The sequence below is a fragment of the Callithrix jacchus genome, chromosome 11 (genome assembly GCF_049354715.1).
Source record: "Callithrix jacchus isolate 240 chromosome 11, calJac240_pri, whole genome shotgun sequence".
Taxonomy (NCBI): domain Eukaryota; kingdom Metazoa; phylum Chordata; class Mammalia; order Primates; family Cebidae; genus Callithrix; species Callithrix jacchus.
Window position 1 is genome coordinate 111,860,457 of NC_133512.1, and position 26,971 is coordinate 111,887,427.

At 33.9% G+C, this 26,971-nt stretch overlaps 1 protein-coding gene across 28 annotated transcripts in view; it reads left to right on the forward strand.

Moving 5' to 3' along the window:
* The window catches only part of CNOT4 (CCR4-NOT transcription complex subunit 4), a 147,083-nt gene that overhangs the window by 88,513 nt on the left and 31,599 nt on the right, over nt 1–26,971 (forward strand). For 16 of the 28 annotated variants that reach the window (XM_035254677.3, XM_035254680.3, XM_078343698.1 and 13 more), the window contains 7 exons: nt 4,092–4,178; nt 4,902–5,003; nt 5,747–5,872; nt 8,696–8,829; nt 20,982–21,039; nt 23,005–23,254; nt 24,480–24,977. In XM_035254677.3, coding sequence (XP_035110568.1) covers nt 4,092–4,178; nt 4,902–5,003; nt 5,747–5,872; nt 8,696–8,829; nt 20,982–21,039; nt 23,005–23,254; nt 24,480–24,977 — 1,255 coding nt within the window. The remainder of the gene's footprint in view (nt 1–4,091; nt 4,179–4,901; nt 5,004–5,746; nt 5,873–8,695; nt 8,830–20,981; nt 21,040–23,004; nt 23,255–24,479; nt 24,978–26,971) is intronic. The other 12 variants (XM_035254679.3, XM_054237674.2, XM_078343701.1 and 9 more) reach the window with 1 other exon arrangement.

The window sequence follows — 26,971 nt, forward strand, 5'->3', positions numbered from 1 at the left end:
TGCTAACGTGTGTGCTGAGTATTTATAAAAGGAAAGTACACAGCTTTGTGGGAGCATATATTAGAATATTTAGCTAGTGTGGAGATTTACAGAAAGCTTCTCTGACAAAGGATAATTAGGGTCAGCTTGAAGAATTAATATGTGTTATCTAGGTAGTGCATAAAGAAGAGAGTCCTGGGTGTATGTGGTAACCCGGAAGGGTAGCCTGTTTAATGAACTATATGACTTTAAAGACACAACGTTTCATTTTACTAATAAGAAACTCAGGCAAAAGGAATTTGAGTGACTTGCCTATGATCCTACAGTTCCTATTACAGTGTATTTTTTGTTGATCATTGCCCTTTTGTTCATCCATTCATTCATTTTATTCACTCATTCATCCATCTGATTACCAAGTTTTTGTTTTTTTCTCTGTAGTGTCTATGAATACTTGACTGTTTTCCCAAGGAGTATAGACATTTTGGTCACTAGGCATGCCCTTGGGCATTTATAATTCCATCACATGGCCTTTTATTTTTTTATGTTAGTAGGGAAACTGGCCCACTGTGAAATACATTTATGACATTGAGTGTATAGATAATATGCCAATGTACAGGGTGCTTTGTCTACTCTTCATACCCTTTATTTGTTCACTAGAATACTATTTTGCTATTTGTTTAGGTAGAATCTAGAGTATTGAGGTTAATATGGAAAGTTTAAATTCATTGTTTTTCCCTTGCCTGGGCATCGTATTTCTTATCAACAGCTTGCCATTTGCTAATACTTTGAGGGCCACTAGTATTACAAATCCATATAATTCTTTTTGTTTAATGCTAAGACAGTTTAGGTTTTCATTAAGTGTTTATTGAGTACCTACAATATGGGAGGCATTAAGACACTGAGCATATACTGATAATCAAGTAGAAGTAGATAATAAGTAGTAGCTTCCTTTTTACAAAAGTAACAGTATGAGAAGTTTTGTGTGCTGTGAAGGCACAAGGGATAGCATTCAACCTTGGGAGGGAGCTATATACCCCTCTGCTGTCTTTGGAGTAAAGTGCTTCTGGCACAGGAAGTGTACAAATGCTTCTGGATGAGAAAGACCTCAATCTGCAAGTGATTTGTTTGGCTGGAAGATTAGAATGCAGCCGTGAGAGATAAGGATGGTAAGGTAAGTGGTAATGAATCATGAAGGGCTTTCTAACCATGCTAAGGAGTTTGCACTTTATCCTAAAGTCAGTGGAAAGCTTTTGAATGTTCTTAAGAACAGTGACATGGCTAGATTTGTGCTTTGACAGTACCATTCTGGCTGCAGTGTGAACATGTCGTCATAATGACGTACCAATTTCATATTGTTACAAAGGTGTTACACCCAAATGTTGGCTAGAAATTATTTCCATAAACCATTGCCTTCAGCCTTATCAGACTCAGTGTCTACTTTTTAAAAACTAATGTAACACCCTTTGACTTTAATGAAATGACTTCTTGATAATATAGTTTGTCTACACACATAATTTGAAAAAGTATATCTAAAGGAGGAATAAAAGGAAAGTAATTATAAAAAGACTATTTGTACATATAAATGCTTGGACACTTCTACTGTAGAACCTTGCTATTCAATGTGTGGCCTCTAGGCCAGTAACGTTAATATCACTGGAGAACTTTTTTTCTTTAATGTATAGCAAAAATGCAATCAGGAAGAAATCTTTTTATTTAATTAATTAGTTAATTAATTAATTTTGAGATGGAGTCTCCCTCTGTTGCCCAGACTGGAGGGCAGTGGCGTGATCTTGGCTCTGTAACCTCTGCCTCCCGGGTTCAAGTGATTCTCCTGCCCCAGCCTCCCAAGTAGCTGGGATTACAGGCACCTTTCACCACACTCGACTAATTGTGTAGTTTTAGTAGAGACAGGGTTTCACCATATTGGCCAGGCTGACCAAACTCCTGACGGAACTCCTGACCTTGTGATCCGCCCTCCTTGGCCTCCCAAAGTGCTGCGATTACAGTCGTGAGCCACTGTGCCTGGCCTCACTGGAGAACTTATTAGGCAAACTCTTGACCCTGCCTCAGATCTACTGGATCTGAATCTGAATTTTAGCGAGATTGTCAAAGGATTTCTTTACATATTGAGGCTCCTTAAAGAACTATTTTATTCAATGTAATAACGAAGTAAGCTACTTTTATCTATTTGGAAAATCATGGACTGTGACAACTACAAATGCAGATTGTTACGGGTGTATGCATTGGCTACTCAGGTACCATGAAACATCAATAATGTGATTTTTCTCAGATAGTTCATAGTAAAATTTTAAACAAAGCATGTGCAGTTGTCCCCTGATTACATGTTGCTTGTTTTCCTATAAACTCAGTGTATGTTACAACTCGGAAGATACTTTGTAATTATATATAATATGGAATTTGTTTCTGGCTCAATTATAAACAGCTTCATGCACGTCTTGTAGGACATTCAGAAATTGAGCAGGACAATTCTTTGTTGTATGGGGCTAGCCTGAGCCTTGTAAGAGATCTCTGGTCCCTATCCACTGAACACCAGTAGTCTCTCCCATTCACTTCTCACAGTCTCCCCCAATAAAAGCTTTCACAAAGTTCCAGACTGCCCTCTTGAGTGCTTCCCTCTTTGAGAACTACTGCCATAAACCTATGATGCTGATGCAGGACAACCTGTGACCAGCCCCTTTGGAGCAGATATCTTAGCTATGAGGCTGGTTGCTGAGTTTGGTATGCATCCAGCTGGAATATTGAATGCAGTTCCAAATGCCACTATCCAGAAAGCTTTTTCAAGCTCTGCTCTTCTGCTCTTCTCTCTCTATCAACCTGAGACTTTGCTACGAATAACCTAAGGGTCATTGTGTTAGCTACTATTACTATCATATCCCTCAGGAGATTTGGGTGGAAAAAAGATTGAAACCCAGTGTAATCACCTCACCTTCTAATCCATTAGAATTGGCTGCAGCAAACATAACAACCTTATACTTATAAGCACCTAAAATAAAATATGGTAAGATTAATTACTTTCTATTAGGTGGAAGACTAAGAATTAATGATATCCCAGCCATAGATTTATTCATGAAGCTTTGATTCTGTCAAATGCAGAATATAATAGCTAAATTATAAGTATATAAGAATATTATCAAATATGAATGGAAAGAAATACTTTATACACACTAGAATAGGTACATGCAGAAAGCTTTCATTTGGAGAGAGCTTGCTATTTGGAGAGATTATAGGAGCAGTAGGTCTAAAGATACATTCTAGGAAAACAGAATTTTGAGGTAGTTGCAAATTATGGGAGATGTGTTTTTATCAAGCTACTTACAGGTCAAATTAGCCAAGGTTGAGTTTGTAAGAGAAGCTGAAAGAATGTATATAGTGTTCACAAAGTAAAGGAGATGAGGTACATAGGGGAAATAACCACCAAGAAGTAACCAGGTAGTAAAGAAATGTATAAATTTCTTTCCCAAATGCTATGTACCAGGAAAAGTAGGAAAAAACCTCATGAGACAGATGAGAAATGGTAAAATTGATTTACATAGGAAACCGTATGCACAATGATAAATCATAAAGCGTAGAGGGTTGGGTGGACACTCTGTTATTTGAAATTTATAATTTACAAATAATGTTTTAATATATATCAAATTTTATATACAGTAAATTTATGAGTAGACTGTCCTTTCAATTTATCTCTACCTTTTATAAATAATTTTGGCCATTGTTTTTGAAGAATTTCTTTTTTATAAAGATCATCTCAATGGGAATGTAGTTAAGATCGTTGATCTGTTTTGTGTTTAAGAATACTGTAAAGGTAAGATCCCATAGATTATTGGAGCAGTTATTAGAACATAGTAGATAATACCAAACTTAATGAGTCTCAGTTTCTATTCAGTGGGTCAAAAAAAGAACAGCTTTTGGACTCTTTTGATTTCCTGTAGGTTAGTTACACTTACTGCAGTTAGGAGGTAGTCACATTTAATAGAAAACATTAAAAATTACTATTTTCCTTTTGCTGAAGAGGAGTGATGAATGTCTCCATTATAAGGATAAAGTTGTTGAAAATGGGGACAGTTTATACCTTATTTCTTCTTCTTTTATAGGTTTTAAAACGACCAGAATATTTTGGGAAGTTTGGTAAAATACATAAAGTTGTCATCAATAATAGCACATCATATGCAGGCTCACAGGTAACTAATTTTAGGGAATTTTGCCTTTCCTTGCTATGCTCTGGGCTTGACTTGGGCTGTTCCGAAGGAAACTTCTTTGCTCTCTGATTAGAAAGCTTGAGGGCAAGGACTTAAGCAGTGTAGTGACCTCTGTTGGTGGGGTGGGGGATTTTTTTGGTGCTTAAAATTGATATAATAAGAGGGAAATAGTAAAACAAACATTTAGTGATGGAGTGAAGGGGAGGGGAAGGTGAGTCTGTTATCAGGCAATATGATAATTAGATGAGGATTAGAGAATGATTTCTAATCTGTAATATTTTCAGATATTGAAAACTTAATAGTATCTTTGTTATGCTGGTGCTATCAGATAGTTCTCCAGATTACATTTATTTTTGAGAGAACATAATTTGACACAGTCTTTAAATCTTGTTTTTAAATCTAAATTTTAATTTTTATAACCTTGATGAGCCTGTCAAATGACTTTTTAAAAAAATAAATGCCAAGCCAAAGTAATATTTTATTCATATATATTACAGTGTTCTTAAAATCAGATAAAATTCATTGAGTATGATTACTTTGAAATGAGCTAGTTTAGTATTTAATTAAAATTGCTATTACGACTAATTATTGTCATTAGCAATAGTAGTAGTCAAGGTCTTTAGAATTCCCTAGGTTGCAATAGAATTTTTTTAGTATTGTTTAATTTGAGGCTAATAACAGTGGAATGGGATCTTTTCACTTTAGGGTCCAAGTGCCAGTGCTTATGTAACCTATATCCGGTCAGAAGATGCTCTCAGAGCCATACAGTGTGTCAACAATGTGGTAGTAGATGGCAGAACACTTAAGGTAATATAGTCCTCTTGATTCTTTTTTTTTTTTTTTTTTTTAAGGGAGAAGAGATAAAATATAGTAAGTAGAGGAGAACCGAGCATTTATATATTAAATTTGATACTTAATTTGAAGAGTCTACCTTAGGGTTCCATACCATTTATTATAGCTACTTTGTTTACTGCTGATTTCTGTAGGGTCCTGTTTTACCGGATAGGAATAAACACAGTCATTATTAGGGGATAATCTTTAAAAATACCACATTTTTACGTAAATCTTATTTTGTGAAAATAGAACCATTATTTTCATCAGAAATAAGTAGACGTTCCTATTTTTTGTCCTTAAAATATGGCCATTGATTCAGGTTTGAGTGAAGAGTCCCACTAAACAAAGCTTTACTATTAATGAAAGAAGGATGACATAATTAGAAAAAGGAATTTGCCTACTTATGTGTCTAACCACCCATAACATGGAACAGATTTTTTTTTTTATCTATCTCCTCTCCTGATATCTAGGGAAGATTTGGGTGTTCAAGTTTTGGATACTGTAGATGGACTTTTTTTTTTTTTTTTCAAATGAGCCTCATCTATAATAAATCCTGCTACTAATAGTTTAGTTCTCTAGTATTTGCAGCCATACTTTTTGTTTTGTCATGTTTGTGCCTCATTTTAGGTGATGTGAGAACACTAAACATTGAGATTCTCATTGTGTTGTCAGTTCATGTTGAGTCTTCTTTTCCTTTACCCCTCTTCCTCCCGCAGGCCTCTCTAGGTACAACAAAATACTGCAGTTATTTCTTAAAGAATATGCAGTGTCCAAAACCCGACTGCATGTATCTTCATGAATTGGGGGATGAGGCGGCCAGCTTCACAAAAGAGGAAATGCAGGTAGTAAAGTCATATGAATTATCAACTTTGCAGAAAAGGGAGTATTTTTTTTATTAGTTAAAATTGCAAAAGCAAAAAGTAACGACTTGATTTTGTAAAAACTGGTTTTACTCTAAAGTAGCATTTTCCAAACAGTGTTTAATGGAAGGTCAGTTCTGCAGGATATTGTTACAATAACAGTAGGTCTGTGGTCAGTTAGGTTTGAAATACTAGATTAATGAAGATGAACAGGTTTCTTTGCTTTAATACTTCCTCAGAGTCCTTAATATGCTAATACGTATCCTTGAAGGTAGTTTACAACCAGAACTTAGTTGACCAGAAAAACACTTTGGGAAATGCTATTTTAAGGGGAATGTCCACAAAATGAAAGCTAAATAGGATATTGTAATTATTTGTTAAATCAATCTATACTCTTTATGGAGCTTGCTAGAAAATAATATTCTGTCAAAAGATACTGATAAACTAATATTATTTTTATAAAATTATTCTCCTCCTGAAAGTGTCCACTGAGTCAGTATCCTATAAAGGGTGAATTGACGGCTTAATATCCTATGTTCTTTTTTACATTTCCTCTTCTCCTGTCTCCTTTTAATTTGTAGTATAAACATGCCTTAACAAGTAAAAATATTGACCATACGACATATTAAATGAGGATTATACCAAAGCACAATGCTGCACTTCCCTATTGTAGATGAGGACTTCAGATTGTTGCTGTGGACTTTTCAGGAATACTTCTCATTTAGAAGGTGGGGGGCATTCATTGCTACCTTTCATTCTCCAGGTCAAACTAGAGAAAGTCTGGTAGGGGCTCCGTTAAGAAAAGATTGTTAAATGGAGTATTACCTTTTTTTGACTTGGAGCTAGTACAGATTAAATCCCATTATAATAAATACATTGGAGTTTCTTGACAGTATAGTCTTTATGATTCCAAAACAATGTTAAAATAAGGTCTATCTGATATTTAATAAAGACAGATGACTTACTGATTTTTTAATAAATGCTTTTTTATTTTGTTTTTTGGATGAAACCCTCTAGAATGAAATCTAAGATAGAACCATTTCAAACTAAATTGTAATTAATAGAGGGTGTACTTTATTCATATTTTCTATCAGTTTCTGTGTATCACAATTTCCAAGTCCCACCCAGTTGATCTCATTTAAAGTAGTATTAAACAATAAAATAAAATGTATGGGTAGTCCTTTGGAACTTCTTTGTAATGGGATTTAACCTGTCTTTATGAACTGCCCCTGTAGAGTCATTTTAATAACAAGTTGAGCTCTTCGTGGCTTTCCACACATACTAGTGAAAGCCATATCTCCTGAAGTATTGATTCCAGAAATAATTTTCAAGACTTCTCATGTTTTAAAAATGTAAATTTCATATCTAAATGTATTTTTTAAAAAATAATTTAAAACTCATTTCATAATGTTGTCCTGAATTTATCTTGCTCTTTATCTGAGTTTAAAATTACTTTAAAAGGGGATTATTTTTGTTGTTGTTTAAACACTTTCTCAATGTAGAAAAGAAATTTGAATAAATTTTATGGCAAAAATCAGAAAATCTTTCCTTGTTACTGCGTAACTCAAAATTTAGTGCCATAGGAAATGTTTATAGGTCCAATTGAAACAAGCAAGTGGCCTCTCAGAACAGGGAACGATGCATTGTGCAGTATATATGATACAGTTAAGCTCAATTAAATGCAGTTGCCCTTGTTATTGTTTTGGTTTGTTCTGTTTTGGCTTTGTTGTATAACATCTATTTAGACCATAATTTAAAAAAATTAACATCCCTGAAGGTAAGTAAAAATATTCTTCAAGTCGTGATATATGTGCAAATAGTAAAATGTTAGTCAAAGTAATTTCATTATCATTTGTTTTTGTGTCTTATTAGCTTCCACAGACAATTTTGACTAATTTTTCCCATAATGTTTGTGACATTGCCTTTTGATGTACACCTACTCAGCTAGAGTAAGCACAGCCTTCTTTTGTATATAGAGCAGAGATTGGCAAACTTTTTCTGTAAAGGGCCAGTTAGTAAATATTTTAGGGTTTCTGAGCTATGTATGTAGTCTTCTGTCACAACTACCTCACTCTGCCTCTGCTACACTACTGCACTCTGCCTTTGTAGCAGAATGGCAGCCAAATACAGTATGTAAATGAGTAGCATGACGGTGTTCCAGTAAAACTTCATTTACAAAAACAGGCAGCTGGCTGTAAATTGCTGACCCTGGGTCTAGAGTTTAAAATACATTAATTTTTATTTTACTTTTGATAACCACAGAGAAAGTAAAAAAACAAATTAATGGAAGTTTTACTTAGTGTCAAGATAATGAAGAATATAGTAAAACTGTTCATCTGTGTATTACTTCAACTGCTAATCTCCAGATTAAAAAGGAGGTCATTTGATGAATTTTTGCTGATTTTCAGAAAACTCGGTAATGACGTGTTACAAGACTTAATTCTTACATGAAAGACTTGGAAGTAGGTTTAAAGTGGGCCTTACACTTTCTGAGCTAGAGAAAATGTTCTCCCCTTAATATGCTTTTCTGTACAATAAGTGGGTTGATGAAATGCCTTAATTTATGGGGTATATATCATTACTTTTGTTGGAATGACTTTCATTGATCTAGAAGTTTTGTGGCAACCTCACAGACTTCTCTTATTTGTTTTATTTAAAAATTTACTTAAATTTTATTTATTTAATGTTTTATTTAAAAATACCTTGTTTTATTTAGAATATGTTTAATAATTCAGAAGATTATTTAGTATTTTATACCAGCCATTTTGTGAATCCCACTGCAGTTTTAATTTCTTCTTTCATTAGGCGGGTAAACACCAAGAATATGAACAGAAGCTACTTCAAGAATTATATAAATTAAATCCCAATTTTCTTCAGCTATCTACGGGTTCAGTTGATAAAAATAAGAACAAAGTGACACCACTGCAGAGGTATGATACGTAAGTATTGATATTAATATAGCCAGACATCTTACCTTCTTATCAGTTGATCTCTTTTCATTTTAGATCTTTTCAGGCAAAAGCCTTGTTGACAAGGTCTGTCATTTATGCAGAATGGTTTAGTTATATGGGAAATGTTGAATCACAATTTCTGGGTTTGAATGTTTGCCGCCTGCTGTTCCCTGGTAACACTTCAGACTAGCTTTTTGATGAGTTACCTTTTGCAGTGATTTGCAGACTGCTCTGAGACCGGGGAATACTTCCCTTACTAAAGAAAAAATGAAGGGATTTTAGGTATTAAAAGGCTCTGATTACCTAATTGAGGTTCCCCCTAATTATATCAGGGATATAATTACTATATATAAATACTGTAAAAGGGAAAGTGGGAGTTATCTGAAGGAAGCCTTGTGTGTTGGGGACACAAATATTCAAGGATATCTAGTTCCAGGAATCACGTAAGTCTTTTATCTCCCGTAAATTAAGGGAATATCCCATATTCAGAATCTTATTCATCTTAGAAGACCAGGCATCTCCTGTCATCCACCCCAGCATGGTTTTGGGTAAACTATATTGTGTCAGTGCTTAAGTAAATTTATAGTCTTCAGTAGAGAGTCTCATTCTATCTAATATGGTGATTTTCATAACTTAGATTATCTTTTGTTATGGCCTGTCAGGAAAGTATATACTTAATAAATATAATAATTTGGGAATTTTATTCTATCCTGGATTTTCTTTAAATTTGATTAGGTTATTCTTTTTTATTAGATAAGTTTAACTTTTATCAAATGAATTTTAAAAGTAAATAGTTGTAATTAATCTGGGTATGTTCATGGTCTTTTTTTAAATTCTGAAGTTAAGTTTGTGTGAATGATGTTTTAATGTTTAGGTGTTAAATATTATAGGCCAGTGTCTATTTGGTGCTAAAATAATGTAAGAACTATTTTCAAATGTGCCTAATAATAACTACATAGAGAATTATCTGAGTCAGTTTCTTCAAAACCACATTATTGTGTTTAAATTTTGAAGTCTGTGTTTATTCATTTGGTTAGTAAAAATTATTTAGATTATTAAATACTAATTATACACATACATTTATGCACATGTGTGTGTAAATATAAATAAATATAAAATAGGCCACAAAGCAAAACATAAAGTTATTGTGTAGTAAACTATGTAAAATTTGTTTATATCAAAGCTAAGAATAAAAGCTAAGTCAAACAGATCTTTCTGGTTTGACAAACTTTGATCTTCTCCTTTAATCATTTGTACCCACCCTTTACTTTTATGCTATTACTTACCTTATTGGTTGCCACCTCTGTATTGGTTGGTATAAGAATGAAGTTATTGTAGTAAACAGTGGTTTTTAACGTTTATGCACATCATTGTTTGTATTACAAATGTTGTGATTCTAGTTTAAGTCATATTCTGGGTTTATAGCCCCTAGTGACTTCAGAGCAGAAATTTAAAATTGAGATGATCTCTTTGAGATAACATTTGTTATTTTTGAATGTAAAGCTAATATGTTTTTATCGAAGGAAATGTAAAAAATTTATGAAAGCATGCAGAATAAAATAAATATTGCATATAATCTCAGTACCCAGAGCTTTTCACTGAAAGTGATTTGTGTACAGCATGCCCTTCAATAATGTCATTTCATTCAGTGTTGTTTTGTTATAATGTTGATGAGAAAAAAAATTAATTCCCAACTGGGGCCACTGCTTCTGTGGGCTTTGCATGTTCCCCCCATGCCTGCATGGGTTTTCTCTGGGTTTCCTCCCACATCCTAAAGCTGTGCACGTTAAGTGAATTGACATGTCCAGACTGTGAGTGAGTGTCAGGGTTTGTATGTGTGAGGGGACCTTGCCAATGTTGGCTCCTGCCTTGCCCTCTGATTTGCTAGGATAGGCCCTGCCACCTGCAACCCTAAGGAGGTTGGAAGATGAATGAATGAATAAATACAAATTATTGTAAAACATAACATTTTAAAGTATTAGTTTATTTCCTTATACACTGATTTCTTGCACTGTGTATTTTCTTAGTCTTTTTTCTTCTTGTGAATGCATATATACCATTTTACACTAAGTACCTTGGTTTGTTACATTTGAAAACATAATACACATTATTATGAATAATTTCCCCATGTCACTAAAGCATAATTTTGATGGTTACATAATATTTCATGATATGTTCATATTTTAAATGTATTAAGCCAATCTTCTGCTATTGTATGTTATGTTGACTTTGATGATATTATTTATAACACTGTGATGAACATCTTTACATATAAATGTTATATGATTATAATATGTAAATGACTATAGCTTTGATTGTTCCTGCAAGTAGAACTGCTGAGTCAGAGTATGAAAGTACCTATTTCCTTGACTTGAGTGTTGTTTTTCCTTCTGCATACTTGCCAATTTGATTTTTTTTAAAAGCCATCTCATTTTAACTTGTATTTGATTAACAGAGTGAACTTTTTATGCACTGTGAGTTTATATGTTGACCATGTTTTATTTGTGTTTAAAAGTTTTATATGAGTTATAGAGATCTGAACTTCCCCAATCAGTTGATCAGTTATTTGTGTTTCAAGATACATTGAATTTATAACTCAGTTTTAGAAGAATTTATGTTTTATGACACTGAGACCAGGTGTGGTAGCACATGCCTATAATCCCAGCACTTTGTGAGGCCAAGACAGAGGATCACCTCAGGCCAGCAGTTCAAGAGCAGCCTGGGCAACAAAGCACGACCCCTGTCTCTACAACAAAAGCAAAAACAAAGCATTGAGTCCTCCCAACCATTAACATAGCATATCTCTCTTGTGCCTTTCAGGAAAGATTTTCTTTTTTCTGTTTTATTGTATTGGATCTCCTACCTCTATTTGAAAAATCCTTAGGCTAAAAATGAAAAAATAATGTGAGACTAGTAGCACTAACAGGTGTTCTTACTGCATACTTTACTTTTATGGGGATATCTCTAGTATTTTATTTACTCTTTAAGGACGATTTTGATCGTTTACTTGAGATAAATATTTTTAATCACAATATAAAATACCTTGTTATTCCTAATTTATTGAGCCCTTTTTTCTTTAGATTGGAAATGAATATTGGAATTTACCAAAAGTCTCTTTGGCATGTATAACAAGTAGACTAATCTGTTCTTGCATTGCTATAAAGAAATACTTGAGACTGGATAATTTATAAAGAGAAGAGATTCAATTGACTCATAGTTCCGCAGGCTATACAAGCATGGCGCCAACATCACTTGGCTTCTAGGCAAAGTGAGAGGCAGGCACATCATACAGTGGAAAGCAAGAGGGAGGGGTTGGAGGGGAAGGTACCACACACTTTTAAATGCCCAGATATCCTGTGAACTCAGAGCAATAGCTCACTCATCACCAAGGGGATAGCCCAAGCTATTCATGCGGGATCTGCCCCATGATCCCAAACCTCCCATCAGGCCCTGTCTCCAACATTGGAGAGTACAATGTAACATGGGATTTGGTGGGGACATACATTCAAACTACATCATTTACTTATTTTTGTGATCAATTATTAATAGATTTACTAATATTTTATTTACTTTGCCTTTATTATAAAGTATAGTCAGGTGGTCCATAGAGCACATTCATAACTGTGTTGAAAGCAGGAGAATGTCTAGGAGCCACAAGTTGTAAAGGAAGATAACGGGAGGAAAGGGGGAAATATAAAACAAGTAAACAAATAATAATTTTGCCCAAAGCCAGTGCTACTGAATCTCAGCTGGGACCAGAATAAAAAAAATTTTTTTTGAGATAGATTCTTGCTGTCACCCAGGCTGAAGTGTAGTGATGCAATCATATCTCACTGCAGTTTTGACCTCCCAGGCTCTAATGATCCTCCTACCTCAGCCTCCTGAGTAGCTGGGACTACAGGTGCACACCACCACACCCAGTTAGTTTTTCTATTTTTTTGTAGAAATGGGATTTCGCCATGTTGCCCAGGCTGGTCTTGAACTCCTGGGCTCAAGCAATTCACTCACCTTGGCCTCCCAAAGTGCTGGGATTACAGGTATGAGCTTGGCCAGAATGAATTTTGACATAGGTGTACATGCTTTGCATAAGTACATGATATAGAAATTTTTTTTTATGCTGAGGTAGGGGTGGTTTTCTGTTTTAATGCAGTTACACAAATTTATTAAGTGACAATGGCCCAAGTTAGAGAGTAAGCCTTTGGCTGACTGTCAGTCATAGTGAAGGTCTGCTTTGATCTATACTTCCACATTGCCATCACCCAGGGTAGGCATACAGTGGCAGTAGGTAGTAGGGATGAATTTGTAGATAAGATTTCTTCTCACAGGGAAGACTTGCCAAGTTAGTGTGATGAGCAGTGTAACTCTTTCAAAGGTCCTACCCAAGAGATAGGTTTCTTTTTCATCAAAGTAAGTTAAGACTTAAACTTTCTAGGAAAAAAAGAAACTCAAAGAAGGGTTTCATTTTCACATTTCTTGGCATTCCTAGATAGTGGGTAGCAGTTTTACAGGAAGAATTGCAAGAAAGCCAGGAAGAATTGCAAGAAAGCAAAGCCTGGAACCTTTTAGATTGAGACCCGAAGCTTAAAATGTGATTTTTCTCTTATTTTTCAATTAAGCCAGAGTACGAATCGTAAGGGTACCATAGCTGTTAATCCTCACTGAACTCTGACATTGTCCCCTGATACACATATGTGTTAGTAAGTGAATTTTTCTATAATATATTTTATTTCTGTTTCACCTAGTGAGCAGAAAATGCTAAAAAAGGAATTTGTCATCTGTTCTCCTTCATTATTATGAATTTAAGAGTATATTGGTCATAATGAGTTTTAAACTATATACATGGTATGAATAAGTTGCTTTGAAATGATGAATACAAGTAATGAGAGAGGGAAGTGATGAAGCCTTGCAGTAATGATTCTTAAGGACTGGATATTTTATTGTTTTTAAGTTTGGGGTTTTGAAATATCTTCATTTAGATTGAGATGCTATTTAAGTACCAACTGTGAAAGGAATAGTAACTAGGTAGGCTACTGTGCCCAAGACAGTGAGCAGGCCTAGTTACAAGAATTATGGGGTATGCAGATCACTCATTGTAAACGGTTATGACTTGATATTGTGGCTGAAACAAGCCATCACTGAGGAAATGGAGATGTTCACCTTTAGACTTAGGCAGAAGGAGGGTGGAATAAAAGTTTTGAGTCTTCTATGTTCATTTAATCTCCTCAGTAGGTCTGTGTGGTATATATTGTTTTCTTACTGCGGGTAAAAATACCAAGTCTCAGAGAATAGTTTACTAGTATCCCACACAAATAAGTAGTAGACAATATTCTGACCAAAGTCTCTGTCACTTTAAAACCCAAGCTTACCTCATTCTCCCACTCTTCAGTCTACAAGATGTAACATTCTTAAGAGCAACTCTTAGGAAAAACTTTTTAAAACATAAATTCATTTAAATGAAACCATGCCATAACTGAATGTAGTTTGATCTTGAAAATCTCTGGTGTTTGAGGCTTATTAAGACAGATACAGTGGATGGATTGTAAATTCCAAGGAATCGATGTTATTTTTAGCAAAACTTTCCCTGAGCCACAGATTGGTGGCAGTAATGGATTAGCTAGAGAAAGGGTGAAAGGGAAACTTCTATAAGAATTTATCAATTTTTATTACATCTGAGAAGGGAGTATACATCTTTTAAAATAAAAATACAGCTATATTCTTATCAAGAATCAAGTATAATCTCTGATATACTAAAGGTATAGTTAAAATACCTTATTCAGCAGAATGGGAGTGGTCACTGCATGAATTCTGTTCTCATACCCTGACATTTAGAAAAGGTGTAGTTCATAGATTTGTAGAAAAAAGTCTCAAGCAGAGATTGTTAGATTATGAATAGGCCTAAGGATATTTGTGAACACTGAAATTTTTTGTAGAATTTTGCATGTGTGCACTTTTTTGTTGAGCGAGGACCAACCTAAAAATAGTTATCAATTAAATACTGGTGTAGAGGGCACTGGTCTGTTGATAACCTATAGATAGATTAGAGGTGAATTCAGGAGTGGAATAAAGCAGTAATTCTCAAAGTATGGTCAGGAGCCATGAAAAATGGACTAGTAAATTAAGTGAGTTAAAGGTTGCTAAGATTTTTATACTTTCATTAAAATCAGTGTATTACTAGATTTTTCTGAGTTTATATCTCAGAATCTTCCTTTTTTCTCTTAAAAAGTTTTCTTCCTATGTTATATTTGGCTATATACGGAGTTAGTGCACATATGCATATACAGTGGAAAACTAATAAGTGAACTGGGGTATCTTGCCCCACTTAAGTCAAATATAGCCAAAAAAGAATTAGAACCACTTGTCTAAAGTATTTATGCCAGAGGGTGGGGTGGAATGAGTGTGTGGGGGAGGAACACTTAGAGATAGGGTTGTGTTTGCCCTTATTTCCCAGAATAAAAGCGAAGCAAGTAAGAAGCTGTGTGTTTAGGTTTAAGTTAAATCTTTTAAAAAGATTAAGTGTATTACTGAAATACAAAATTAAAATGAGTAAGTGGAGACTTGCTGTTTTTGAAAGGTCACATTTTGTGATATGTTTAGGATAGTAGATGTCCATATTTCAACTTTATTATTAAAAACTAATGCTCTGTACTTATTAATAGTTATCGAAACATTTATTTTCATTCATGTTAAGTAGGTCATGGGGTTATGAGGGAATTCTAATTAAAATCATATTTACATAACTACAATCATTCTAGGTTTAATGAGGAATATTTTCTTGCCCTTTTATTTTTTTATTTTTAAATTTATTCTAAAGAGACAGGATCTTGCTATGTTGCCCAGGCTGGCCTCTAATTCCTGAGCTCAAGTGATCCTCCTGCCTCAGCTTCCTGAGTAACTGGAACTATAGGCACATGTTACTGCACCCAGCTTCTTGCTCTGTTAATAGCTACTTATGCCACATAGATATGGCCATGTTTTAGTAGCAAAGTAATACTTTAAAGGTTTATGTATATTTGAAGCCTGTGTCAAAGTATATTCTGTAAAGGCAAGTTTTACCTGTTGATAACTTGAATATATACTTTGTGTAGCAAGCGTTTAAAAATATCTCAGAATTACTTAGGAACTCTGATAAACAGGAAAATTAAGATAGATTCTTTGAAATGAATATAGATAGGAATATTTAGATGCAAAATGAATATTTCTTTGTATAGATAGTAACCTGACAGTGAAATTTGGAAATGTCTGTTATATTGACTTTTATCCTTATGTAAATTTTATCTTATGTTTAAAATGTAAGTAAAAATTAATAAATCACTTGGACTATTTTTCTTCTGCATTTGGTAAGCAGAAGATCTAATTGTGCTAACATTTTTCTTAGTCCACGCCCATCCTTGAAAATGTTTTTTCTTTGATTCTTCTCCTGTGTAATTGGTTTATGTTGCAAATTTTTTAAAGCCATCATGAGACTATGTTTAGTAATTTGGTTGGCATCACCATTACGAAAGTAGTAAAAGAAAGTAAAATTCAAGCATTACCTTAGGGGCAAGTTAGAAGAAAGCAAAACTTGGCTGAACATCCACAGATCCAAACTGAGACTCAGCTGTGTCAGTGACTACCTGTTTGCTGGCAGTCTTTGATTTGATTTCTTTATCTGTAAAACAAAGCATTTATATTTGATTTTAATGATTCCTTCTACTTGTGAAATCTAATAATTTGAGAGACTCTGAGGAATCTTGATGCCTTTTCATTGTGTTCCTCTTCCCGGTTGCAGTGATCATCAAATGCCAGATGCCTCAATTTAGATTAATTGAATCAGAATTCCCAGTGATGGAGTCTGGATATATACTTTTTACTTTAAATAAATAAATATGTATATATTTTTTGTGCATAATATGTATTTTTAAAAGCTCTGTCACTCTTTTGGGTTAATTTACAAATATTTGCTCCTAAGAAATCTGTAATCTCAGCCAGGTGCTGTGGCTCACACCTGAATCCCAGCACTTGGGGAGGCCAAGGCTGATGGATCACTTGAGCCCAGGAGGTTGAGACCAGCTAGGCCAACATGGCGAACCCCTGCCTCTACTAAAAATACAAAAATTAGCTGGGCATGGTGGCACACCCCTGTAATCCCAGCTACTTGGGAGGCTGAAGCACAAGAATCACTTGCATCCGGGATGTGGAGTTTGCAGTGAGCTGAGATCATGCCACTGCACTCCAGCCTGGGCAGCAGAGCGAGACTGTCTCAAAAAAAAAAAAAAAAAAAAAAAAAGGTGTAGTTTCACCATGGTTTTTTAAAACAATTTGGGACTGAAACTTAAAAAAAAAAAAATTAGTGAGATCACTTGTATGAAAATTTATGTTTTTGAATTTTTATCTACAGGGATTTATACATACAACATTGCCTTCTTGGAATACTTTGATTGTGTTATGAGTGTGTTATGAGGCCATATTTTCTATTAGTACTTCTTAGTCCCACTTGAATCTAGTACTTTTCAGGGAACTGCATGGTATTTATGGACTTGAGCATCTTGATTTCTCTTTCTCTTAGTACCATGACAGTTTCAGTGTATTGAGTGAAGTATAGGTGTAGTCAGTCTTCTCAACTCCTAGCCTTTTCAGAGATGATTGGCAACCTCTGTTTTTGCCTCTATCAGTCTTTGTTTTAGTTCAGTTTATATTATCTGCTTTTCTTTGATTATGTCCTTGAGGACAGAATTGATATCTTCAATTTTCAAACACCTTTCTAGCTTTTTCCCTTACTAGGCAGCTTCTGCTCCACAGCTTTATGCTGTACAAACGGTTTTTTAAAAGAACCTCTCCCATTGAAAATGGAATGAACAACAGAATTTCAGCTTCAAAATGCAAGTAATTTTGTTTAGTGTGGTAGAAAGAGGTTGATTTAAGAAAACCTGTAGGTTTATTTTTGCTTTTAAATAAAAAGCCCTGTGCAATTTATCTTAGTGTACCCAAATTCTTATATCTGATAACATTTGAACCTGACAATTTTGACCAGGGTATAGTTTGTTTCATGGAATAGGTGTCTCTTCATGAGTAAATATGGTATTTATTAAAGTTTTCATTTTCTTAGCAGTTACCCTCTTATCATGATGATGGGTGGGTGGATGCTGGAAGTAAAACAAATTTGTTAATATGACCACAGCTTAAGCAAACACAGTGCTTAATGGGGAAGGAAGTTCTACATCTGATGGCAGTGGAGTTGTGAGGACTCTGATCTTTTGGTAGTAGTCTCGAGATAACTCTTTTCTCTCTGGCCGTTAGAGAAACAAGGAGTTCACATTAATTGGAAATTGTAAATGTACTTTTTCTTTCTATTGGGGTTACCCATGTATTTTCATGGATTCTTCTATCTTTCTTGTTTTCCACTGTTAGCTCCACTTATTAATATAATATCAGGTGTAACTATAATGACTTGTTATAGCCCACATAGAAAATAAAATAATTTCTAGTTATATCTTTATTCTTAAAGCTTTTCATTTATTTTTCCTTTGTTAGTTATTGTTAAAATAAATTGAGAAGAATATAGTAAAACTGAGTAGAACATAAATTTACTGGTCTCTTGCCATAATCCTGATTTTTCAGCAGCTATTATTGGCTAGATAACACAATCTACAAATTTTTAAACATCTTTGATAAAACTTTCCCAGGTAAAGCATAAAGTATTATGAATCAGTGCTTAGGGAAATTGCAGTTAGAATGGTGAAGAAGGTGCTAAAAGTTATTCTAATTAGTTGTAATCCAGAAACATCCTTAAGATTTATTTTTTATGTAATATTTTCATTTGTTGCACCAGCCAGTAGCAAGACATTTATTTTGAAAATTATTATTTAGTGCTTTTATGGAAACGCTAAATTGAGTGGTGGCTAGGAAGGTGAATCAAGATCCAAACACTAGAAGTTGTCCTTTGTGATATCTTTCTTTTAGCCTTTTGTTTCTGTTACTACCTCTTTCTTTCAACTTGAAGCCCTTGTTACATAGTGTAAGTATAGTGCAAGTTTATCTCAGATTATCACTATTAAGTTCCACCACCAAATTAATCTTTCTAAAACACTGCTTATTTAGGTCATTTCTGTGGCCTCTGGAGTGTAACCTATGTTTATCTTTCTGTCCTTACCTTTCATTATTATTTCAGCTATCCCATATGTTAGCTAAACTAATTACTTAGCTCTCCCAACACTGTCTCTGACTTTGTGACCCTTGACACAGAAGGTATTTCTACCCTTAATGCTGTTCTTTCCTCTTTCCCTCTTTCTTCTCCTGATGGGTAAATCTTTTTAAGGGCCTACTTAAATTTGAACTCCCCTAGGAAACTTTCCCTAATTGTCCCACTAGTGGTAGCTTTGCTTTCTTCTAAAGATTTATGGCATTTTTTTTTTTTGTTTAAACAGTTCATTTGATAAAAGCACTGGCTGATGTTTGTTTGCACTTGTCTTCTTTGTGCACTTATTTCCTTTCCCCAAATATTTCTAAACTTAGTGAATTCAGGGCTATGTCTTTAAATGGTTTGCATTACCCACATTACTTAATATTCATTGATTTATTGCTATTTTATGAATAATAAGTAAAAATGCTCTTCAAGTAAATTTCAAATCTGTTTGCTTATAATCAAGAACAAATGGCAATGTCTGCAGAAGATGCACCTGGGATTCAGATTGGGTACCAGCCCTTGTTAGACTTTTTTTTTTTTTTAGAACATTAAATGTGGTACCAGTAAGTTACCTTTTTGAAAGGGGACTTTGTATATATTTTCAGGAAATAAAATAATTTTAAGAAATTTGAAATCTTAATTTTTTTCCTTACACGTATCAGAACAACACATTTGAGTAATGGTACAGTCATGTACTGCATAACAATGTGTTATTTTGGTCAATAATGGATGGACCACATATACAACAGTGGTCCAACTTTTTTACTGTGCCTTTTCTATTTTTAGATATATTTAGATACACAAATGCTTACCCTTAGGTTACATTTGCCTGCAGTATTCAAAACAGTAACATGCTATACAGGTTTGCAGCCTAGGAGCTCTAGGCACTATATAGCCTCAATGTGTAGTAGACCATGCCATATAGGTTTATGTAAGTACACACTTTAATGTTTCCACAATGACAAAATCACCTACCAACAAGTTTCAAAATGTATCCCATCATTAAGAAACACATGACTATTTTTGTTCATGTGCTAAGTAAAATAAAGTTAGTTATAGGAATGATGTCAGTACACTTTTGCAGTGCTTATAGAGATTTTATTTTGTCTTTAAGTCAGATAAGATAAAATGGATTAGATGTCGGTGATTCTTTTATTTTACCATGATACTACGTTTTCTCTATATGAAAATAAAATATTAATGTTTTTGTTTGAATCAGTAGTTTGCACAAATGTGTTACATTTGTCTCATTTCACATGCCTTCTCTAGGGTTATGATTAGTATATAGAAATATTAAATATATTGCTCTTAAAAATCTATAAGAGAATATTTCAGTAACTTTTATGCCCTCTGTCAAGCACCTAGAAAAATGTCAGTATTATTTCAAAAACTGAAAAAGGGAACGTATTTATTATATGCACAAAAATAAATGATAGATTGGACCTTTGATCTATTAATTGTAAGCAATACCTTTTTTCCCCTTAAAAGCTATTATTTTACCCATTGTTTTTGGAGCAGCTAACTAGAATGTAAGTTCATTAAGGATAGAGATTTTATACAGGTTGAATATCCCTAATTCAAAATGCCTGGGACCAGAAGCGTTTTAAATTTAGGTTTTTTTTTTTTCCTTTGGATCTTGGGATACTTGCATTATACTTACTGGGTGAACACCCTAAATCTAACAGTCTGAAATCTGAAATGCTCTAGTGACCAATTTTCTTTGAGTGTCACATCAGTGTGCAATAAGTTTCAAATTTTGAAGCAGTTCAAATTTTGGATTTTTGGATTTAGAATGCTCAACCTGTACTTCTTTGTGTCCTCACATTTAATGTAATGTTTTACTTCTCAGTACTTGAATAAACATTTGTTAAGATAGTAAAGTGTCTGGTTTTTTTGTTTTTTGGCTTTTGAGGAGTTTGTTTTTATTGTCAGAAAAAGACTTTAGTCTGATTTTATTTGATTTGTTTTCTTTTTACAGCCCCATTGACAAACCTTCAGATTCTCTCAGTATAGGGAATGGTGATAATTCCCAGCAGGTAAGATTTGGATGCAGTATCACTTGATTTTATTTGCCATACTCCAAAAGCAAGGTATTCCATGCAGGTGAATTTTCTAAAAATACTTTACTGACACAATCTAAGAACACTTTTGATGGACATCTTTATTAATCACCTTTTCTCCAGAATATATAGAGCACAGTTTAACCCTTTTTTAATGACTCAGAATTATCGTTATGACCAGATGCTATTATCTTTAGAGTCTGATAATGTTATTGGTCTTTTTGACCCTGTGCCAAATGGTCCCAGGCTAGCATGCCCTCTGAGTTCTTGCTTTTTAGAATTGTATTCCTACCACATACTTCCCTTGCTGTCTACTTTAATTTTCTGTTTCAGTCATTGTATTTGTCCCTAACAATTTCCCCTCTTATTTCCCCCAAATGACTATCAACTTTGAAATGATGAACCAGATAAGCTGTTCAAAGTTGAATCCACTGTGAAACCGAGTGGAGTGCTGACCATTAGAGCATGCTTTGTGTCATCTTGTCTTGTTGCTCAGGGAACTTTTTTTTTTTTTTTTAACTAGTTTTTCACTCCTTGAGTTTCTATCATCTTCTTACATTGGTAAAATAAATGTAGTTTAGTCCCTTCCATAAAGAGTAGCCAGCCCTCCACAGTGTTTGTGAAAAACTTAGAAATCTAAAATATAATGCTTTTCCAAATGTTTTACTGACACATTTTGTAAAAGAATGTAGAAATCTGTATATCCCCTTGTATATTTTAGTTGCACATTAAAATTTTTTACAGGTTAAAAGTAGTTGCAAAGGATGTAATTTCCAGCATATTAGAAATATTAGTGTCTGAGAAATTTAATGTTTTGATACCTCATGTTTTGATGATAATCATATTTTATTATCCTGTCATCCATTTAAAAATATGCTCTCCTTTAACAATCAGAAGTTTTACATTATTTTTTTCTGTGAACTGATTTTTCTCTTTCTGTTATTATGGAGTTTTGTCTTAATGCAATTTTTTTGAAGTATATGCTTTTCATATACTTTTTTTCATAAAAATTTTTGAATTGAAATCAAAATGTTTTTGTGGTCACAGACTTCAAATGCCAATTTTTGTCTTCTGAATTTTATTAGTAATATTGAGGTGACAACATACATAAATGTAGATTTTGATTTTAAAAACCATGAAGCATAATTGTTATATTTATGTTTACTATATATATAATTATATATAGTAAAATTGTATTGGTAATTCATCTTTTAATGAAGAATAGGACCATTTTAAAATTAGCTTTTATGTATCACTGGATGAATGTTACTTTTTGGTAACAGTGCAAAGTTTCAGCAGCAATCTAGTCACTTTTTTTATTTTTCTAAGATGTAAGTGTTGAGACATTTTGTTCATATAAATAGGTAAATGGAAGAAGGAGTGTTATATCAGTATCACTCAAGTCTTTCAATTTCCTCTGAATTAAATACCTAAGAATCATACAAAAAGTTTATTATATAAAACTTTTTAATGATGTGTTTGGAAACAACTTAATTAGCTCTTCCTCTGATTTTCTTGAAAACTATAATGTTGATAATTACTTAGCATGCAAAGGATATAGTCATTACAGTCAGTTACTCTCTTATCACCGGTCCATGTATTTCTAATAATTTGTGTTTGGCCACTGGAAAGTTTTCATTCTTGAGCAAAATACTATAGTAAAATCCCAGAATGAGAAATACTATTTTCTTTGTAAACTGAGAGAAAGTTATGAAAAGAGAGGAGACTCGTTTAGTCTTTTCAGGGAGATTAGTTTTTTTTTTACAGAGTATATATGTAATTTAATGATTTAATTGATTCTCTGAAACTCCATGCTTTTGTTAAAAAGTCTTCAAGTAGTTTCCAAAGCACTATTCTAATATAGTTAGTTGCAGACCTTTTAATTGTGCCTTATTAAAATGTATAAACATGTAGTTATTATTTGTTTTCCTTTTTATTCAGATATCTAACAGTGATACGCCTTCACCACCACCTGGTTTGTCAAAATCCAATCCAGTCATCCCCATCAGTTCATCCAATCACAGTGCACGGTCCCCTTTTGAAGGGGCAGTAACAGAGTCACAGTCGTTGTTCTCAGACAATTTTCGCCATCCCAACCCTATCCCAAGTGGGCTTCCTCCTTTCCCCAGCTCCCCACAGACATCCAGTGACTGGCCTACAGCACCAGAACCACAGAGCCTCTTCACATCAGGTATATAACAGTAACACCAATTATTAGTAATTATGCTCTTAACATATTGTTTACAGACTAACATGAAACTCATTAGTGGATATATTTATATCTTTTGCCTCTCTTTTCTCTTTTAATAAAAATGTAAACATTTAAACTACATGGAATTAGGTGGTTAGATACATTGTCGTGTGACCCAGAAATTACTGTGTTAAAAGATTTCTCCAGAAGTAAAGGGTTATATTATTTTCCCAATAGTAAAAACTTATTCCTTTGGGAATTTTTATTTTTACTTTTTGGAGATGGGAATCTTGCTCTCTCAAACAGGCTGGAGTACAGTAGCATGATCTCAGCTCACTGCAGCCTCACACTTTGGGCTCAAGTGATCCTCCCACCTCAGCCTCCTGGTTAATTTTTAAATTTTTTGTAGAGACGATCTTGCTATGTTTTCCAGGCTGGTCCTGAACTTCTGGCCTCAAGTGATCTTCCTACCTAGCTTCCAAAGTCCTGGGATTATAGGCATGAACCACTGCACCTGGCAAGGACTTATATTTTTAATTAGATTTTTATTTTTATAGTTACATGGAAGATTTTCCATCCCCAACTGACAAAGATGTAAGTTATTTAGTAGTAACATTTATGTTTTGGTGTTTTTTGAGCCATTTCCATTTTTATCCATTCTAAATTCTCTCAATGTGAAAGGTGGCATAAAAATAACATTGACAACAGCACCTATGAAGCAGAAAATTCTAAAAGACTATAAGGATTAATATAAATACTTTTAAATTAAATTGGTTATTTTCTTAGTATAGAAAGCATATATTTAAAATTATTCATACTTTGATAAATACATTTATCAAATAAACTTTACTAATTAAAGTCTGTTAAACGATATTTGTTTTGTGGAAATGACTTAGGTTAGATTTGATTATGAATGGTTAAGAGTATAATTTGAGTGTCAAGTAAATTTTTTCCTTTGATTAGCAAAATCAGTTTATATTTCTCAGTTCTTGAAGCTAGTAGCTTAAGAATTAAGTAACTGCTGGAAGTACATAAGGCCTTTTGTAATTATATGATTTTAATGTGCTAAGAAGTCACATAGATTTTGCACATACTTAATTTGTAATATGACATGTTTAACTTTCAGTATTGTGGATACTTATTTTTTTTCCAGCAGCAGTAGATACTTACTAAGTATGAAAGTGAACTATGTGTTTGATATCATCACTATTTTTCTTCCCAACAGAAACAATCCCGGTATCATCCTCTACAGACTGGCAAGCAGCTTTTGGCTTTGGTTCTTCTAAACAACCAGAGGATGACTTGGGTTTTGATCCCTTCGATGTCACTCGAAAAGCCTTAGCAGACCTGATTGAGAAGGAACTGTCCGTTCAAGACCAACCTTCCCTTTCGCCCACATCTCTTCAGAACTCCTCTTCACACACTACAACCGCCAAAGGTTCAGGCTCTGGATTTCTGCATCCTGCTGCACCTACAAATGCCAATTCTCTCAATAGTACCTTTTCAGTCTTGCCCCAGAGGTTTCCTCAATTTCAGCAGCACCGAGCAGTTTATAATTCATTCAGTTTTCCAGGCCAGGCAGCCCGCTATCCTTGGATGGCCTTTCCACGCAATAGCATCATGCACTTGAACCACACAGCAAACCCCACCTCAAATAGTAATTTCTTGGACTTGAATCTCCCGCCACAGCACAACACAGGTCTGGGAGGGATCCCTGTAGCAGGTAGGTTCATTTAAAGCCTTTGAGAATTTTTGAATAACTCATATTTTCAGGTTGTTGGGCGGATAGGGAAGAAACTGTTGAATAACAGAGTACTAATGTCTTGGAAATTTCTATGAAAGATTAGTCTTTATCATCTAAAATATGATTTTCATTAGATGGATGCCTTGTAATATTGAGCTTTATAAGGATGGTGGAGTATTATACTTAGTTGTTTGGAAGCATTTTACTTAATAGAATTACCAGACTTTCATATGGTATATAAAAGCAAAAAGAAAAAGAAGAAAGTGGTCTCTGAAAATATGGTGCTATAAAGTCTAACACCATGGTGAAAATTATGATTTTTAGATTCTAAAGTAAAATGGTTAAAAAAGATTTTTTTAAATGATAATTAATGAGAGCAAGAGGGATAAAGCCACTCTCTACCTACTTTTGGCAGTTACTTATTTTGACTGATACACACATATACACACATCAAGACTGAGCTATAAATAAAGTACTTGAGAACTCTGATGATTAATGTTTTACAAGCATATCATATGTCACAGACATGCACCTTTTGTGAAAGAGAAATTGTTCAAGCCAGATCCATTTGATCTACCATGTTTTTATTTCTGGGGAAAAATATGAAGTATATGTAATATAAGTTTGATGCCAAAATACTTCTGGTTTTGTACTGCTACCCTTGAAGGTTTCAGAACTTTTGGGTTTTAAGATTCTATATAACATTTTTTAGATGAAGTATCTTGTTAATAGTATTCTCATTTAACTTTGACTTAGAGATGATGTTTAAAAGTGAAATAAAATCATGATTCTCTCAAGTAGAATATAATAGTTTCTCCCTCTGTTAGAATAGTTCTTCACATAATTCATTCAATTTATTGTTATCCCTTGTCATAATCTTTAAGGTATGGCATGGCACAGTATTATCTTAATAGGATGCTTTTACCAGCAGCAAGGCGTTCACTCTCTTATTTTTAGCAAGGCTGATAGATGAATTTACATAGATCTCTCAAAGTTCTTTATCTGTATTCCCTTTGGGATGAACAACATTTCATGTTCTAGACAAGTAGCTAGGTTAAGAGAGTATAGTTTGTGGCTGTTGACATAGTGAAGTTAACCGCTGATACAGTGAAGTTGATTTACATAAGCCTGGTAGCACCTAATGCAGTGACTTGCACAATGATGGGACTCATATTTGTTCATTTAACTAAGGTAGTTAGTAGGTGACCCAGAGTGACATTTTTCAGTCCTCTTGTTCTACATGATACTTACTTGTGAAACAGTGTATTCAGTTCCAAATACTCCTTTTATTTCCTTCCATTCAAGAGAGCATATTAGAATGTAATTTTCTTTCATTTTACTTTGCTTTAATCATTTAGAAATGTGTCATTTTAATTACTAGTAGTGTATCTCATAATTGATTATAGCGTTCATTAAAAGTTAAAGTTCACTCCCCCCAAATCATCAAAACATTAAAAAATTAAGCCAATTACAGTGAATATGTGGGTTCTGTTTGCCCATCAATGAACTAGGCCATGTGGGACATATTAAAGAAGTTTAAGATATGGATACGATTTCCACATACTTTGCTGTATAGTTGAAGAGACTAAAATTATGTATGTACTATATGTATGGTACTGGAATCTGAGAAATGTCAATGTAGCCTGTAATTCTTGGGGAAGCTTCATTGAAGAAGTAGGAATTGATCCCTACTATCATATCTTAGATTTGGGTTGCAGCCTTTATTTTCTCTTCCTAGGGGAAGAGAAAAGCCCCATTATGTTGATGGAAACCTCCTGAATAAAGGCACAGAGGCAGGAATTAGTATGCCATTACATTGAGAAGCAATACAGCTACCTCCTATAACAGGAGGTGCTTCTTCAATTGTATAGATATAATGAATGAGAAGATGAGAAACTCTGACAATGAGGCAAAATGGCATGGACTTGGTATGATATGAAGTAGGATGCCTTTGTGGGATTCTAGTTATTAGC